The sequence below is a fragment of the Diceros bicornis genome, chromosome 1 (assembly GCF_020826845.1).
Source record: "Diceros bicornis minor isolate mBicDic1 chromosome 1, mDicBic1.mat.cur, whole genome shotgun sequence".
Lineage (NCBI taxonomy): Eukaryota > Metazoa > Chordata > Mammalia > Perissodactyla > Rhinocerotidae > Diceros > Diceros bicornis.
The window spans coordinates 74,947,775-74,965,039 of NC_080740.1; the positions used below are offsets into that span (position 1 = coordinate 74,947,775).

The 17,265-nt window shown below is 45.8% G+C and overlaps 1 protein-coding gene across 1 annotated transcript; it reads right to left on the minus strand.

Annotated features, from left to right (window-relative positions):
- Positions 1 to 7,789: 7,789 nt before the first annotated feature.
- Positions 7,790 to 16,748, minus strand: IL12B (interleukin 12B). Its single transcript, XM_058544960.1, has 6 exons — positions 16,661 to 16,748; positions 12,807 to 13,082; positions 12,157 to 12,274; positions 10,202 to 10,419; positions 8,600 to 8,757; positions 7,790 to 7,921 (listed from the first exon to the last, which is right to left on the minus strand). The coding sequence occupies exons 1-6, from the start codon at positions 16,746 to 16,748 to the stop codon at positions 7,790 to 7,792; spliced, it is 990 nt and encodes a 329-aa protein (XP_058400943.1).
- Positions 16,749 to 17,265: the final 517 nt, after the last annotated feature.

Below are 17,265 nucleotides of genomic sequence, written 5' to 3' on the forward strand. Positions count from 1 at the left end.
AGGACAAAAGCCCCCCATTGAAGCTGGTGGAGAAGAAAGATGAGAAGACTCTGAGTTCTTGATGACATAATTGAATTGCTGCATTCCATCCTCCCACAGCTTACCTCCAGAGTTCTTGTTAGGTTGTCCTACTGTTTCTTACTGCTCAAGCCACTTTTTTTTTTTTTTTTGTGAGGAAGATCAGCCCTGAGCTAACATCCATGCTAATCCTTCTCTTTTTGCTGAGGAAGACTGGCTCTGAGCTAACATCTGTTGCCAATCCTCCTCCTTTTTTCTTCCTCCCAAAGCCCCAGTAGATAGTTGTATGTCATAGTTGCGCATCCCTCTAGTTGCTGTATGTGAGACGCGGCCTCAGCATGGCCAGACAAGCGGTGCGTCGGTGCGCTCCCGGGATCCGAACCTGGGCCACCAGCAGCGGAGTGCACGCACTCAACCGCTAAGCCATGGGGCTGGCCCTCAAGCCACTTTTTAGTAGAGTCTTTCTTACTTGCAGCCTGAAGCATGCTAACTGAGAATTCCATAGACCTCTTTGTCTCACCAATGCTAACATGTACCATACTGTCCTGTCATTGTTTGTGGCCTCGTCTTCAGTCCTCTTGAGGCTGTAAGATCTTGGAGGGCAGTCAACCTGCACACCTTACGCACATATTCTCTCCTGCACTTATGTGCCTGCAACAGTAAACACTTAGTAATTATTTACTGAATAAATGAATGCGTGAAAGCCCTCCCTCTCCTTCAATTTCCTCTACTCCAAGCACCTACTACTCTCACCATGACCAGGGCTGCCGTGTATGTTGGGCAGATTGTGTCCTGCACAAGGGTCCCTGACAGACAGAGCAAGTGGGGGCAGAAATCTAGCCTGCTCTCCACTCAGTAAGCCAGCACCCTGGCGTGGGGCTGTGTCTGCCTAGAGGAAGGCACACCTTTTTTCTTGTTGGTATTAAGGTGCCCTAGGGCTAGTAGCAGTGCTGTGACAGCCCAAATTCTGACTTTTCTTGTCTGATAGGATGCATGCTCTTGCCCTTTATTTTCCACACTCCCATGGAGTGGAGCAGAGGCTCCTCTTCAGGTTCCAGACACCAGGTTCCAAGGAGGCGGCAACTATTTTGATAAGCTGATTAGTACGAAAGTGTTTGTGGGAGCTCCTGGGTCTTCATGTGCTGCCTCTCTCTGGTCATTTTAATAGCAATCTTCTCAGAATTGTGAGTTAATATATCAGGAATGGCCAAAATGGGAGTCAGGGGACCCAGGTTCAAGTTTGAGCCCTGGCATTAATAAGGCTCTGGGTGCTTGGGCAAAGCAACAAACTTCTCTGACCTTCAGTTTCCTCATTTATAAAACTAGAGGTTCTCAAACTGTGCTTTGCAGAGTTTAGGGGTGTCGAGGTGGGGCCCCAGGGCTCTCAGTGGTGGCTAGGGAGGCACGGCTGTGTGGGTGGGAGGCTTCAGCCAGGGCAGCTTTGCTTCTGTCTGCTTTACATATGAGAGTTTATAAAAAATTTTTTTTAATTATGCAGGAAATATGCTAATATATTCTTCTTGTAAGGAATTGGAACATTGCAGATACACCTAAAGTCCCTTTAGCACCATCCTCCCCAGTCACTGTATATGTTGGGACTTTATTTAAGATTTCTATTTGAACAAAGGGATCCCGGCTCAAACAAGTTGGGGGACCGCTGGTCTGGTTTACCTCTAAGGACCCCAAAAGTGCGAAAAAGATGGATTTCAGAGAACGGGGGAAGCCATGGCTGGAGAATGTTCCACAAGGTCAAGCAGAACCCCATGCAATGGTTAGCTCAAATGGAGCATTGCTCTGGGTGCTCTGATTTGGTGGTGATGTCACTGCTGTGTGCTGGTTGTGTACCCAGGAGATGACTGGTGGGCAGGACGACACATTCCTGAGTTAGAACTGAAAGGCTTGTGTACATGTCCAAAACCAGCCCTCATGTCCATGGGAGGAAAGAAGAGGAGGGATAAGGATTGCCTTTCCTTTTTGGCCTGACCTTAGAAAAGCAGCAACTGCAACTAACATTTGTCGTGCACGGGCTGGGTGCCAGGGGCTGTGAGCTCCATTTCCTTAAACACTCACAGCATCTCTGAGAGGTGGTGGCGCTGCCAGCATAATTGTTATAGGGGTGAGGAAGCTGAGGCGCAAAGAAATGGAGAAATTGCCTCAGGGCACACAGCTGGTAAGTGGGGAGCAGAGATTTGAGGGCAGGTCTCCTTGTCCCCCGCCAGGTTCACGCCCCTGTGCTCTGGACCCCTCCCAGGCATTTTAGCTCCATTCCACCCGTACGTTCGTTCTTGTGTTAGGTGGTGGGTGTGGGAAGGAGGAAGCTGACTGGACACTGCGGTTTGTCCAAAACTTGTCCCCCCGCTTTCCTTCTCCTCCAAACCCCAGGGCCACTGGCAGAACGCTTAGTTCCCTGCTTAACCCCCATGCTCGGGTTAGCAGTGGCCCTTCTGCAAGCAGCCAGGGAAGACGCCAGGTGGGCTGAGGCGAAGGGCGGGGGAGAGACTGTGAAAGGAGACAGAGAGGTGAGCGAGCAGCTGCAGAGCCCTGCAGCCCGTCACACACTGGCATCCACGCGGAGAGGCTGCGCACGACCGCGCGGTCGGCTGCCGGGGCGCCCGGCCCCCCGGAACCCAGGCCTGCGTGAAGGGAAACGCGGATCAGCTCCGTCGAGCGCGCTTCCTCCAGAAGGCGGGTTTTCAGTATGCGCGCCTGGTTCCCTCCGCCTTCAGCCCGAATGCTGATTTGATTTTTGCATTTTATGAGCTTGAGAGAGGAAATTCATTTCCTTGGTATAATATGACCCTCTGGAGAAAGTCTTTTCCAAATACATTTTGCTCACAAATGCTGTCTTGGAAGAGGGCCCAAGTGAAATGAAATAGAAGGAGATGATTAAAATCTGATTTATAGGTAAGGTGAATTGGTCGGTTTATGCCAAATTATTGCAGCCAGGAAGGTGAAAGGGAATAAAAGAGCTCTTTCTGGAAGCTGAAAACCTTTGTAAAAAGAAATATTTAGGGTGCACATACCCCTATCCCAGCCAGGCTATCTTTTAATATATTCACCACATTTGCCCCTTTCTCTCTCTCACCAGACCGTGCAGTCCCTGAAGGCAGGAACTAGGTTCATTGCATCTTGGTATCGCCCATATGCGGATGTTTCTGCAATTTTATTTATAAGAAATGGATTCTACACTGAGAAGCTTTTTAATCTCGACTAACTGAGCTGTCTCTTTCTTCTCCACTGGCTGATTAACCGTCCCTCCATCCCGACCCGGTTCTCAGAGACACCAGGGCCTCCTAAAAATGATCCCTCTGTCTCCCCACCCCCTGAAAAGCACAGGGTCCAGGACTACGCTTCTTTCAGATTACAGGTAATATAATAAGAATATTAACAATAAGCTTTCATTGAGTACTTACTATGGATCAGGTCTGCTAAGCACTTTCTAAGTGTTATTCCATTTAATCTTCACAACCACCCTGTGAGGTAAGTACTGTTATTATCCCATTTTACAGATGATCAAACTGAGGCTTGAAGAGGTTAAGTAACTTGCTCAAGATCACAGAGCTAATCAGTGGAAATAGCTGCTATTTACTGAGTGCTTCCTGTGGGCCAGGCACTATGCCATCACATTAAACCAATTACCTCATTTCATAGTGCCCTTCACCCTCAAGAAGTGACCTCCAGTGCTTAGAATTTCAAGCATTTAATCCTCTGGAGACTGGAAACAGTGTGAGGGCAAGGTCTAGTTCACCCCTGTATCCAGAAAGTTGAGGATGGTGCCAGAAGAGTAACTCAAAAAATGTTTGTTGAGTGAATGAAGGAATAGCAGAGATGTCTTTCCTATGGGGGCTGCTTGCTCAGACCCCTAACCCCCACCCCAGATGACTCTTGCTGATGCTCAGGCTGCCCGTGGAACAGGCTCCCTGGCTGTGGGTACCTCTCTGCGGGCAGGCTGGGTATCACCAGCCCCAACCGCGCATAGCTGGAAATCAAGTGCTCCAGGGCTTCCCCAGGGTTGTGCCGGCTGTACGGGGCAGAGCCAGGTTTTCTGACACCAGTTCCTTCCTGTACTGGCCTGGCTCCTTTTTCTGACTTGGCCAGCAGCCTCTCATAGATAGGGATCTGGATGTTTAGGAGAATGTCTTTATTTAATTTTCAGTTTATTCTTTTTCTATTTAAAAAGCGAATATGGGGGAAGTTATTTCATGGGCACAGTCTTTTTGGGAAGAAAAGTTCTGGAGATGGATGCTTGTGATGGTTGCACAATATGGATGTAGTTAATGCCACTGAACTCTACACTTAAAGATGGTTAAAATGGTAAATTTTATGTTATGTGTATTTTACTACAATTAAAAAAAACACAAATATGGGTCTTTCTAATACAAGAAGAAGTCTGGAAAAGGTAGTTAGAGGGGTTGGTTCAGCTCCTTGATGATGTCACTAGGGTCCCAAAGTCTATCTTTACAGTCTTAGCATGATGGCTGCCATCCTGGTTCCAAGGTATCCTCTGAGATTTCTTAAATTTAGTCTGCTCAAGAGGGAAGAAGGAAGGAAAGAGTGATGCTAACCATGGCTCTATCTTTTATTGGGAAAACCTCCAGCTGAATTTTCTTACATTTCTTGGGCTAGAACTGGGTCTCGTGGCCTTGCTGGGCAGCAAAGGTGGCTGGAAAAGTGATTACTTAGCTTCCTGACCTTAGAGCTGAGGAGGGGCATCAAGGGAGACGGAAGTTGGGAGTGAGTATCGATTGGACAACCAGCAGGTGGTGTCCAGTGCCCTGGTCGTGTAGCAAAGTTGGTCAGCCCCAGGGTCCAGTCTCTTGATTCCCAGTCCTGAACAATTTTGCTAGGACATTTGATACATTTTGTAGTAGCTAGATTCCCAATAAAAAAGACTATCCTGGAGAATATCTTTCAGAGAAAATCTCTCTAATGCATGTACTGAAATTACTCAAATGCTGAGAGGTTGTGTCAGGAAAGCACTGGGCATGGTGGGAGCCAGAACGTCTGAGCTCTGCCCCAGGCTGACTGGAAGTTTTGGGAAAGGTCCTCAGGTCTCTGTCCTGAGGCTCATGAAATGTGATTGATTATTTTTTTCTTGGTTAGCGTGGTTCATTAAGTGCCCATTAAGTGTTTTGGTATCTGTAGATGAAAGAGCCTGTAACAGGACAAATAGTTGTTATTAACCAACCACGTGCTGTCAAGTCTGGGCTTATAATATAAGATGATATGTTTCAATGTTGGATTGGAATGATAGAAACTGACCACCATTCCTCCAGGCCAGGAGCAGAGGGGAATAAGGGCTCCAGGGGGCATTTAAAATAAGGAATGTAAACAACATCCGTATGATAATTACCTTGCCATAGCAAGGAAGCCCGTTGTGCGCACTTTGCTTTTCAAGATGGCAGAGAATGGACTCCATTCCCTCTGGTCTCACCACCTGCTTTTCCCATGGGAGGCACCATAGGGGAATTGGCAGGTCCTGCCCATTCTTTGAGCCCAAAGTGGGCACCTCCCCTTCTCAATGGAGCCTTCCTGGGTGACTCCAGGCTACACTGATCCTTCTCCTTCGTTCTCACCCTAGGGCACCATATATACCGAACATTTTAGCATTTAGTGATATTGAAGTTAACTTTTCATCCGTGTCTTATAAGCTGTGCCAGGAGTGGGCACTGTTTAGGGTTTTTTGGAACTCTTCAACCCCCAGGGCCAGCACATGTCCAGACACGTGGCAAATCCTCAGTACGAACTGGAGCTGGACCTATGGGATGGGATGCCCACGGCTCTACCAGGTTGGAGTTTATTCCATGATGCTTGGGAAACTAGTAGAGTCGCTTCCAGGATAGAAGATGAAAGAAGTAAGAGCATCCAACCCCTGAAGAGGGCGGAATGCCATTCAGTGTCCTTGCAGAGTCCCCTGTGGTCAGATCACAGGGACAGTCCCTGAGCTCAGCAAGACACCGACCTTGGGAATCCTATGAAGGGAAAGGACAACTCTGCGAAACTGGAAATGAAACTGCTTCACGGAGGGGCAATCTTAAATGGTAGGGGAAAGACAATGCAAATGGTAAATGTGAGAACCAGATACCCAAGCTAGCTGAGAAAGACCAAACATTATCGCAAAGAAGAGTTATATTTTTATTAGCTCACCGTTGGAATGTAAAAATAAATAAGAAAACAGAAAACAAATGGAATCACTTTACAGAAAGCACATTTGTTACTTAAAAGTAGCACCTTAATGGATCGGCACTTTCTGGTCATATCTGCTTGTCAGGTTCACTCGTGCTGATGAGGAAGTGATTCTTGATCGTTTTCTCTGCATCTGGCGGCTTTTTTGCTATTCTGTGGCTATTTGCCAGCAACTGGCAGTTCTGACAATTTTATGTCCTTAGCCGTAACGACACTTATCCTCCCTCCTGAATCATGAAATCTTTTCTCTTCCCAGACACTTAACGATGTCTCTGTGTCACGCTCCTGCGTCTTACAGACAGAACAGGGCAAGGACTGCCAAGGAAGCTGAAGCTGAGTTTCAATCATATTTTTAGCCCTTTCCAAGTTCAGGCAGCCAAAGACTAAACTCGCTTAGAATGGCAGGTGGCCCTGAACTGTTCTATGAATACCACTTCCAGGAAGTCTTCACGGATGTGAGAACTAACATCTCCATCTCTAGGACCTCTTCAAACAGGTCTGTGTCTCCGTGTCTCGATTTAACTATATCTTGTGTTCCCATCCATCACGAATATATTAGGGCGCTGACATCAGTGTTCTTACTGGTTGTCATGCAACTGACGCACTTGCAGCCTTGCTTGAAAAGTCATCAGTATAAATAACACATAAATCCACATTTTGCGTAATAGGGCCCACTCCTTATGGATCAGGTCGTGAGAGTATGAAGCATACATCTTGGCACACAAATGTTAAATAACAGTAACAAATTAATAAATACATAAATTACTTAAATATTTAAATAGCATTAGGGTCAGTGGTAACTTGCTAGCCGGAAGCTCTATAAATAAATTAGCTGAATGTTTCAGTGGGCATTTAGTATTTAAATATAAAAATACAGCAAAGACATCTTCATGATCCTAAAAAAAAAAAGCAAATTGGTAGAAAATATCTTTTTGCATCTATTCTATGTCTTTTAAAAATTTGGCATAATATCTTCCACTTCTTCTCCAAGATTTCATCCTGGGATTAGAACCTGAAAAAGAACGCAGAAAGTCTAAGTGGATGACAAACGTGGCAGCCAACCCATCTTATTTCATACAACATGTTATCTGGGGCAATTGGGTTTGGGGATTCCATGTCAGAAGGGTCCAGCCCTTCCTTCTGTGGCCTAGGATTTGGCTGGTACCACGCTCGCCAGAGACTCTCTTGAGAGTTTTCTTAAAAGAATACCTGATCATGTCATTTCTTTGCTTAAAGCCCTTCAGTGGCCCCCAGCGTCCCCTAGATGAAGTTCTAATTCCTGGAAACAGCTTGCAAGCCATCTATACTCTGACTCTCGCCTACCTCTCTCTCTCTTCTTTGCCTTCCCCTCCAGGAGGGCAAGACCTATGTCTGTTTTCTTTACTGCAGTGTCCCTGTGCCCAGCCTGGTGCCTCCAGCAATATGGGCCTCAAGTCTGTTAATGAACAAATGTGTGTTTCTGACTTTGATAACTCTGTGCTGGCATCCATCCCCCCTTTCCTCTCCTGTGCCGCACCCCATCATTGCCCTGCACCTGGGTACATTGAGTGTGCAGGTCTGGGCTGGGCTTCCTAGGTCTGCTTACCTAACTGCAGGATACAGATGCCCATTCACTCCAGGATGAGCTGTAGTAGCGGTCCCGGGCTTGCACGCGGATCTGGGCATCCTTGTGGCACGTGACCTTGGCTGAGGTCTCGTCCATGAAGAGCTTATCTTTCTGCAAAGGAGAGGGAAATCTTTGGCAACGCAGTCACGGGGTGAACTGGGCGTATTTCTGCAAAGCACGATCTCCCAAAAAAAAGCACACTCTGGTCTTAGAGCACCATGCTGGCAATTCACAGGGGAGTGTGTAGAACTTGCGCCACCTACTGACAGAAGCTCTAAACACATGCAGCTTTTCGATTTAGTAAACACTGAGGGAGAAACAGCTTTCATCCAGCACAGCTGCCTTGCTTGAAGGCTGCGTGTGCACTCACCCCAGGACTAGGCGGATGGTGGCACTGACCTCAGTGGGCAGGCTCTCCTCGGTGGTTGGGCAGGCACTGCCCTCCTGACACTCCACCATGTACTTCTTATACTGCCTATGGTCCATTCTGACCCTAGCTGGGTGACCTTGGGCAAGTCACTTAACTTCTCTGAGCTTCAATGTCTTCACTCCTGAAGTGGTAATACTACTAGTACCTGCCTTTGTAGGGTTACTGTGAGGTCGTGGTGGATACATGTAAAACTCTTAGCTCTGTTTCAGGCACATAGAAAATGCTAAATAAAGTTTAGCTGTTAGTATCATCATTCATCTGACATGCGTCACCCAGAAGATGACATCATTCATCTTCTCCTTGGTGTGGGTCTGCATAAACCCGACCACCGAATATACGGCACCTGGATCACGTCTTACCTTTTCTCTCTTGCTCTTGCCCTGGACCTGAATACAAAAGGTCAGGGAGAAGTAGGAATGTGGGGTGCTCCAGGTGTCGGGGTACTCCCAGCTGACCTCCACCTGCCGAGAATTCTTTAATGGCTTCAGCTGCAGGTTCTTGGGCGGGTCTGGTTTGACTGTGGAAGAAGATAGAGAAACACTCTTTATTTTTCTAATAGGGCTTTGGGATAAGGCAGTGTTGGCTTCTGATCCCACTTTGACCTTTGACCAGCTCTGAGTCCATACAGTAGTTACTTAACCTCTCTGAGCACCTGGTTGGCAGACGTGAGGCATCCCTGCTGCTGGTGCTCACGCTGGTGCCCGTGGAAGGCAATTTTCACCAACCCCACATCCTTTAGGGCTGAACCTGAGAGAGGCTCGGAATCCTTCTCATCACTGCACAATCAGATGGGACCTGGCGGTAGAACCACCTCTGCGTAGTGCTCAGAAGAAAGTTCTTAGAGATAATAAGATTCATCTGGGCTGTTCCATGAAGGACCACGCTCTCTGAGGTCAATCCCCTTCTTTGCACCAAACTCGGAGCTGAGCTGAGCCTCTCACTGGGCATGAGATGAAAGATTTTCCACTAAGTGCTTTTTTTTGTCTTTTCATGGCATCGGGCACTGACTTGTCCTGTAGCAGTTATAGTCAAATTGTCTCTATGCTCCTTCGTTCATTTGTTCATTCAATAAATAGTTACCGAACACCCATTATGTGCCAGCCACTGGGCCGTGCACAGAGGATTCAGCAGTGGGTATCACAAAGACTCTGTCCTCCAGTAGCATACTTTCTTGTAGGTGAGGGGAGGGGAGACAGTCTATGGAATGTGCTCGGGCGCCTAGGGCCAGCACCAGTCCAAAGACCATGGCTCTTACAGATGCTTCATAAATATTCTTCCCTTTGTTCTCAACACAACTGACATCTTCTTTCCTTTAGGTTTCAGCTAAATGTCACCTCCTCAGAGAGACCTCCCCTGGCCACCCTTTGTGAACTAGACCCCACCTCCCCCTACCCACCAAGGGCAATCGCCCCACAAATGCGAGAGCAAGCTCTGTGGTCCTATCAAACTTTATTTCGTGATGCATATTCAATGGATAAATGGTAAAGGAAGTGATAAATGGCAAAATCTCCATCAGCCAATTAGATGTCCATTTGGGGTTTTATATTCCAATAAAGAAGTCTCTCTTCAAATGCTAGAGAAAGATTGGTTGGGAATAATTGCAATTAGTAGGGAAGCCTTGGTTCTGAATGGGTATATGATGCTTGAGGGGCTGCTCTTGGATTCATCACGGAAGCTACCTGGGCAGCAGAAGAGAAGTGCAGCCAAGAGCCTGCTTTTTCTAGGGGGGCAGATCTGCATCTGAATTGCTAGCTGTGAGATCTGGGGCAAGTTGTTTAACTTTTCTAAGACTCAATATCCCCTTCCTAAAAATGCAGATAATAGTATCTACATCGTAATTTTTCTGAGTGCAGAATAAAAGAGATAACGCACGTAAACCCCTTACTCCAGTGCATGGGGCCCCCGAACATGTGACGAATGGCATCTCTCCCGATCAAGCACAAAAAACCAAGCAAACTCACTGATGTCTCTGATGAAGAAGCTGCGGGTGTAGTTTTCATACTTGAGCTTGTGAACAGCATCCACTACGACCTCAATGGGCAGGCTCTCCTCGGCGGCTGGGCAGGCACTGACCTCCTGACACTCCGCTGTGTACTTCTTATACTCCCTGTGGTCCACTCTGACTCGCTCTGCTGAGAGTGTTGCTGCTCCACACGTCACCCCTCGGGGGTCAGAGGAGCTGAAGTCAAAGACAGACATTTTCCTGTGTCACACATTTGTGGGCAAGTTTCTAGCGGTTGAAGCCAGCCAGCGGTTTGAGGACATAATTTCTCCAACTCGTCTAATTTCTCCCTAGGGGATAAGAAACTGCCCTCCCCAGGAGAACAAGCTCTGCTTCAGGAGGTAGTACAAACGGTGCAGGGAAACAACTCTGTACTTATGCACCTCTAAACGAATCTGGAAATTTTTAGATCCAGAGCCCCTGGTTAAATCTCCTTAATAAATTTTAAATTCATGTTGCTCATTTTAATTACAAAATCAATACATGCTATGTATAAAACATTAAAAAGATAAAGATGCATATAAAGGCAATGTGTGTACCTCTTTTAATCCTGATCCTCCTTTAACCCTAATCTCACTGCCCAGATATAAATACAATTCATAGCCTGTTGTATCCCTCCAGACTTCTTTCTATGAATATTCAAAGCAATTATATATCCACATGCATATATGCATACACACATATATTTTGTATATATACACACATTGATTTTATTTTTTATAAAATAGGATCAAATTATACATATACACACACACACGCATATGGTTTTGTAACCATCTTTTCCCCCTCGGAACATATTATGGGGAGCGCTCCACGACAGACCATGTAGATCAGGTTATTCATTTTGATGACTGGACATTAAGCCGGGGTATATTGTGCCACATTTTATTTAACCTTTTCCCTGCTGATTACCAAAAACGTCACAATAAACACTAGCATCTATGTCTTTGTGCAATTGTATAAGCATTTCTTTAGTTATCATTTTCATTTTCAAGATGGAAACGTAAGACCCGTAAGTTAATTTATTCAGTGATACAGTGGCAAGGCCAGGATGATTGCCTAGGGGTGCTCTTCCACCCTAGGGGTGCTCCTCCACCCTAGAGTTTGCTCCTCCATCCTAGGGGTGCTCCTCCATCCTAGGGTTGCTCCTCCATCCTAGGGGTGCTCTTCCATCCTAGGGTTTGCTCCTCCATCCTAGGGGTGCTCCTCCATCCTAGGGGTGCTCCTCCAACCTAGGGGTGCTCCTCCATCCTAGGGGTGCTCCTCCATCCTAGGGGTGCTCCTCCATCCTCCATTGAACTTAGACAACGAGTGGAGGGAGTCACGTAGAGGGGCTGACCTAGGTTCTGCATCCATGGAAATTGGTTTCTTAGAGAAAGTCCCAGTGTAGTGGACAGGGAAGACCAGATTAGTGGTGTCGGCAGAAGAAAAAGGAGTTGAAGTGGCCCTGGGAAAATTTCTAGGCCTCACAGAGTTTTTTGGAGTCGGCTTCAGGGCTTTCAAGATCTATGCCCTAGAGCTCTTGTTTCTATTTTCAACTCAAGGTGCAATTTTGGCAAGTCATTTGTAGCTTAGATTTCTCCTTTTATCCCTCTCCATGGTGCCGTGAGCCTCAATGAAGCATCACCCGGCAATTTGGGTGAGTGGGTTCAAACACAGCAGAGGCTATTCCCAGGCCCCACTAATACCCTGTTCTAACGCATACATTTGTTTAGGCGATTAGCTTAAAGCTCCATGTTCTTCCCCCAACTTGGGCAAGGAGGGGGGAAAATATTTGAAAAATATTTGAAAAAATATGGGTTTGACTTTGTTTTCTCCCTTATCATCGACTGATAGGCCATTGCTAGGTCACTCTCATTTTCTTAATAAAATAGTTCTAGCAAAATGCTGAGAAATCGGAGTGGTTTCACTTACCCTCTGCTGCTTTTGACACTGAATTTCAAATCAGTACTGATTGCCGTCAGCCACCAGCAGGTGAAACGTCCGGAATAATTCTTTGCCTCACATTTTAGAAAGGTCTTATTTTTGGGTTCTGGATTTGAGAAAAACAAAAATTCAATATTTAGGGGTTTTCTTTCAGAAAGATTTTGATCGTGATTAATCACAGGCCATCAACTGGTACAAGAGTGCAGATCTTCCATTTATTTCCTTGGGAAATGATGCTGTTCCCCGGGCAGGCAGTCCAACGAGGACGTTCTCAGTAGGATGCTACACATCTAACACATTGGAGGGAGCTCTTAATTTCTTTCAAGGCTATCACCTTGGTGCTGAATTATGCACTATACACATTGGTTAACTTTCATTAGTCATCCAATAATATCACTATTATTTAAAGAGAACCTCATGAAAAGCATCCAGACTCACCATGAAACTCTCTCAACATGAGATTTGGGTGGTTGATAACCCAAAGCGTCTAACAAAGGAAAATGTAGGTTCTGGGTGGTTTCAGTAAGGGACTTGATATTACTGCGTAAACTACACTAGTCATGTTTTAAATTTTTTAATTTTTGTATCTCCTAGGGAGCAAAAGAGAAAATTGACACTATCCAAGGGAATGGAATTACCTTTCTGGTCCTTTAAAATGTCAGTGGACCAAATTCCATCTTCCTTCTTGTGAAGCAGCAGGCGAGAATGGCTCAGAACCTCGCCTCCTTTGTGACAGGTGTACTGGCCTGCATCTCCGAACTCTTTGACTTGGATGGTCAAGGTTTTGCCAGAGCCTAAGACCTCACTGCTCTGGTCCGAGGTCCAGGTGATGCCTTCTTCTTCAGGGGTGTCGCAGGTGAGGACCACCGTTTCTCCAGGGGCATCAGGGTACCAATCCAATTCTACAACATACACTGGAGAGCACAGGGAATGGAGAACCAGACTATGAGCTCCAGGAACTCCAGGACTGTGTGTTTTGAGCCACCTGGGCATCTGCACCATCTAAGCACAACCTTGCTCATCATAGCAAATGCATGCTGAGATGATCTCAGGGTATTGAGCCCCACTTGGGTTCAAAGTCATGGATGAGAGAAGCAAAGAGTTTTACGGCTGCCGTTGACTCACTAACTGGCAGGCTGCCATTAATAATTAACATCTGATTAGCTGGCAGATGAAGAAGGCCTTGATATACTGAAAAATGCAAACAGCACAAGATTCTTTGCTGAAGCCCTGGTGGAGATAAGAAACTTCCAGTACCATTTCAGTTTCATAGGGAATTAGGCAAGGGAGAGAGTCGAGAAAGACTGACCGGGACTGAGATCCTGTTTCCACTAGCTGGCTGGGGAATTTGGAACAAGGTACTTAATCACCTGAGCCTCAGTCTCCTCATCTGTAAAATGACAATAATAATAGTATCTACGGTGTAGGTTTGGCTGTGCGGATTAAATGAAAAAAGCACTTAGGACAGTGCACTTAGTAAAGTACTTAAGGAAAGCACTTAGCACAGTGCCCACCACGGTAAACTCAGTTGTTATTGTTATTCACAGACCAAAGGGTCAGACAACTGCAGAGAGAACTGTCTTGTAATTTTCCATGGGGATTTAGGGATTTAATTCCTACTGCATGAAATTCACCAATGGAGATTTTCATTCTCTCTGGTTTTTTTTTTTTTTTTTTTAGCTATTTACACTCCTATGAGGCAATTCAGTAGATCTCAGTCTTCCATTTTATAGAGGAGGGTACTGAGACCAACAGGCTAAACAAGGTTATATCAAGTTAGAAGCACAAGAGCTACATCTCAGACCTTCTGTCTCTGGCTTTGCACTGGATCTCCAACACCAGTATCTATCTACACCGGCAGTGGATGAATGGCTTAGTATAATATTTCAAAGAGTGTGTTGCATCAAAGCTTCCTTCATTCATTCATGCATCGATTACTAATTGAATAGAATAGTTGAATGCAGTGGTTCTCTAAGCATGATCACGGAACCACTGTCAGCAACATCCCCTGGGAATCTGTTAGAAATGTGAATTCTGGGCCGGCCCCGTGGCTTAGTGGTTAAGTGAGCGTGCTCCGCTGCTGGCGGCCTGGGTTCGGATCCCGGGAGCGCACCGACGCACCGCTTCTCCGGCCATGCTGAGGCCGCGTCCCACATACAGCAACTAGAAGGATGTGCAGCTATGACATACAACTATCTGCTGGGGCTTTGGGGGGGAAAAATAAATAAATAAAATTTAAAAAAAAATGTGAATTCTGAGTTGCCGAATCAGAAACTTTGGGATGAGCCCAGTAATCTGTTTTTTTAGCTCTCCAGATGATTTTCATGCCCACTCAGGTTTGAGAGGTACTGCGGTTAAGAGCCTGGATTTTTGAGTCACGCAGGTCTGGGTTTAGATTCAGCTCTATCTCATACTAGCCTGTGGCTTCAGGCAAGACTTTCCATTACTCTAAGCTTCAGCAGCATCATCTTTAAAGTGAACACAATACCAGTACTCGCTTCAGAAGGTTGAGATGTGGATTATACACTAATTTATATGAGAGCTTAACCCAGTCCCCTTAAGTGCTCTATAAATGGTGGCTCTTGTTGTTGGCATCCAAATGGAAAGCACTGTGGAATATAAAGTTCTCACTTTACATCAAAGGGATTTATAACTACTGACTGGGTAACACAGACAAGAGGTAAAAAGCATTTGAGACCCAACTCTTTGGAAACGATCAGCTGTGCTGACATAAAACCACGTGGCACCTTTGGCTTTCTCTAGTTTTTCTTTGCCACACTGGCGACTGAACAGTGTGGCTATTTTCCTGTCACAACTAAGACTCAGAACTAAGGTCCCCTGCACCTTGTCCGGGGACAGGGACAACAAATGCAAAAGAGCCTGATGAGGAGCATCTAGAACCTGGTGCTTGGCTTCACCTTCTCATCTTGTGTCCAGAGTCACAAGCCCTCTCAGTGTTTCTCACATTGACTTTCTGGAATTTCTGTGGTTTACCAAATCAGAAGTAACTAAGGGTTAATTAACTATGCGAGGGCCAAGGTTCCCGAACTCACTAAAAATCCCAGGGTTGGAAGGGATCTGGCACAATCACCTGGCTCAGGCCTCTGCCTTTACTCAAAGGAGGGTCTAATGCTCTCAGACCCTCCTGGGACACAGCGGGGATGGCTGGATTCTTGTCTTCCCGAAATTCTTAGGAATAGAGGAATAGGCCAAAATTTCTTTCAGGCACCCATTTCAGTGTTGTACACTCCGACTATCAAAAGATTATTTCTGATTATCAGCTGAAATGACTTCATTTTTAATTTATGCCTATTTCCTCTTGCTCAGTTCTCCAAGGACATAGGAAACAATTGCTTCATGTGCTTCTTGTAAAACCTTCTTCAAATGCTTGAGTGCACTGGCTTGGAAGCGAGACAGAATTGGGATCAAGTTCCTGTTCCACCCTTACCAGGTATGTGAAATTGGGTAAGTTACTTAGTCTCTGTAGCCTCTATTTTCAACATTTGTAAAATGGAGTACAAACAGTCCCTATTTCATATGGTTGCTGTGAGAATTAAATGAGATACTGTGCTCAATAAATATTAACTATTATTATTATTACACTATTAAAGACAGTAATTGCCAACATTATTATGTTGGCTTCAGTAAGAAACATCTGAGGGTCTTTCAGGAACAACCAACAATCAGTTAACACATATTCACTGTGTGTGAGATACGAGAAGGACAGAGGGGACCCCTTATTCCACTGATACCTATTCTATTATTCTACTAATGATTTTTACTGATTATTGGGATAATAAATAGGTTCTCCTGAATCATCAGAGACATTATTTTAAACAATCAAAACAATAATACTAGCTCACATCTACTTTCACTTTACTGTCAGTTGGGCTGTATTCAACATTCACCAACACATTTAATACTCCAGGTGGTAGGTGTCAGTTTGTAATCCCCAGTTTACAGTTGAGGAAACCGAGGTTCAGAGGTGACCCAGCTGAAGGTCACATAACTGAGAAGTGTCAGAACCAGCTTTAGAACCCAAGTCAATGTGAGTCTAAATCCTATGCTTTCCCCAAAGTGCTTGGTCAGAGGTAAGTCATCTGAGTGCCAGTTGAGGGGGTGATATCGTACGGTGGAGTGGGAGATGCTAGAACATAGTTCGTAGGCTTTTTAAATCCTTCACTTTGGAATCTTAATCATATGATACAGCTGGTTTTTAGTAATACTAACAAAGTCCAGATCTCTTCCCACCACAGTCCACAAAAAGCTCCTTCTCATGTATCTAATGTGAAAGCCAACAATATAGACACCCTCGAAGGTGTAAAAAGGACACACGGCCTGCGTGAGTTTCCCCAGAGTGATGGCTCCCACTAGGAAGCCCCAATGCGTGGCTGCCCATTTCAGTCTGATTTCCCCCCAGGGCTGCCCGAGAGGCCTGGCTCAGAACCTGGAGCCTCCGGGTTCTAAGAGAGAATAAGGAAAGTCTGGTTACCATCTTTCTCCAGTTCCCATATGGCCAAGAGGGGAGATGCCAGCAAAACCAGGGAAAACCAGGAGAGGACCAACTGCTGCTGATGCATCTGTGAGAGGGAGGGAAACAGGAGGAGAAGGAGGAAAAGAGAGAGAAGAAGAGGGAAAAGAGGAGAGAGAAGGCCAACAATTATTCAGTTACCTTTAGAAGCCATATTCACATTCTCTGTACACTGTTTTTAATCTTTATTTTCCTTCTTCTTCTCTACATGATCAGGTTAACACTAAGTGAATTACTAGCCCTCTGCCAGTGTCTGGGTGAGAACATCTCCAAATAGAGAACCACAGACTCTCTGAGGCTAAAAGAGACCTAAGGCCTACCATCTGGTATAATCCTCTTATTTTTTTTTTTTTTTTTTTTTTTTTTTGTGAGGAGATCAGCCCTGAGCTAACATCCGCCAATCCTCCTCTTTTTTTGCTGAGGAAGACGGCCCTGGGCTAACATCGGTGCCCATCTTCCTCCACTTTATATGGGACGCCGCCACAGCATGGCTTACCAAGCAGTACTTCGGTGCGCGCCCGGGATCCGAACCAGCGAACCCCGGGCCGCCGCAGCGGAGCGCGCGC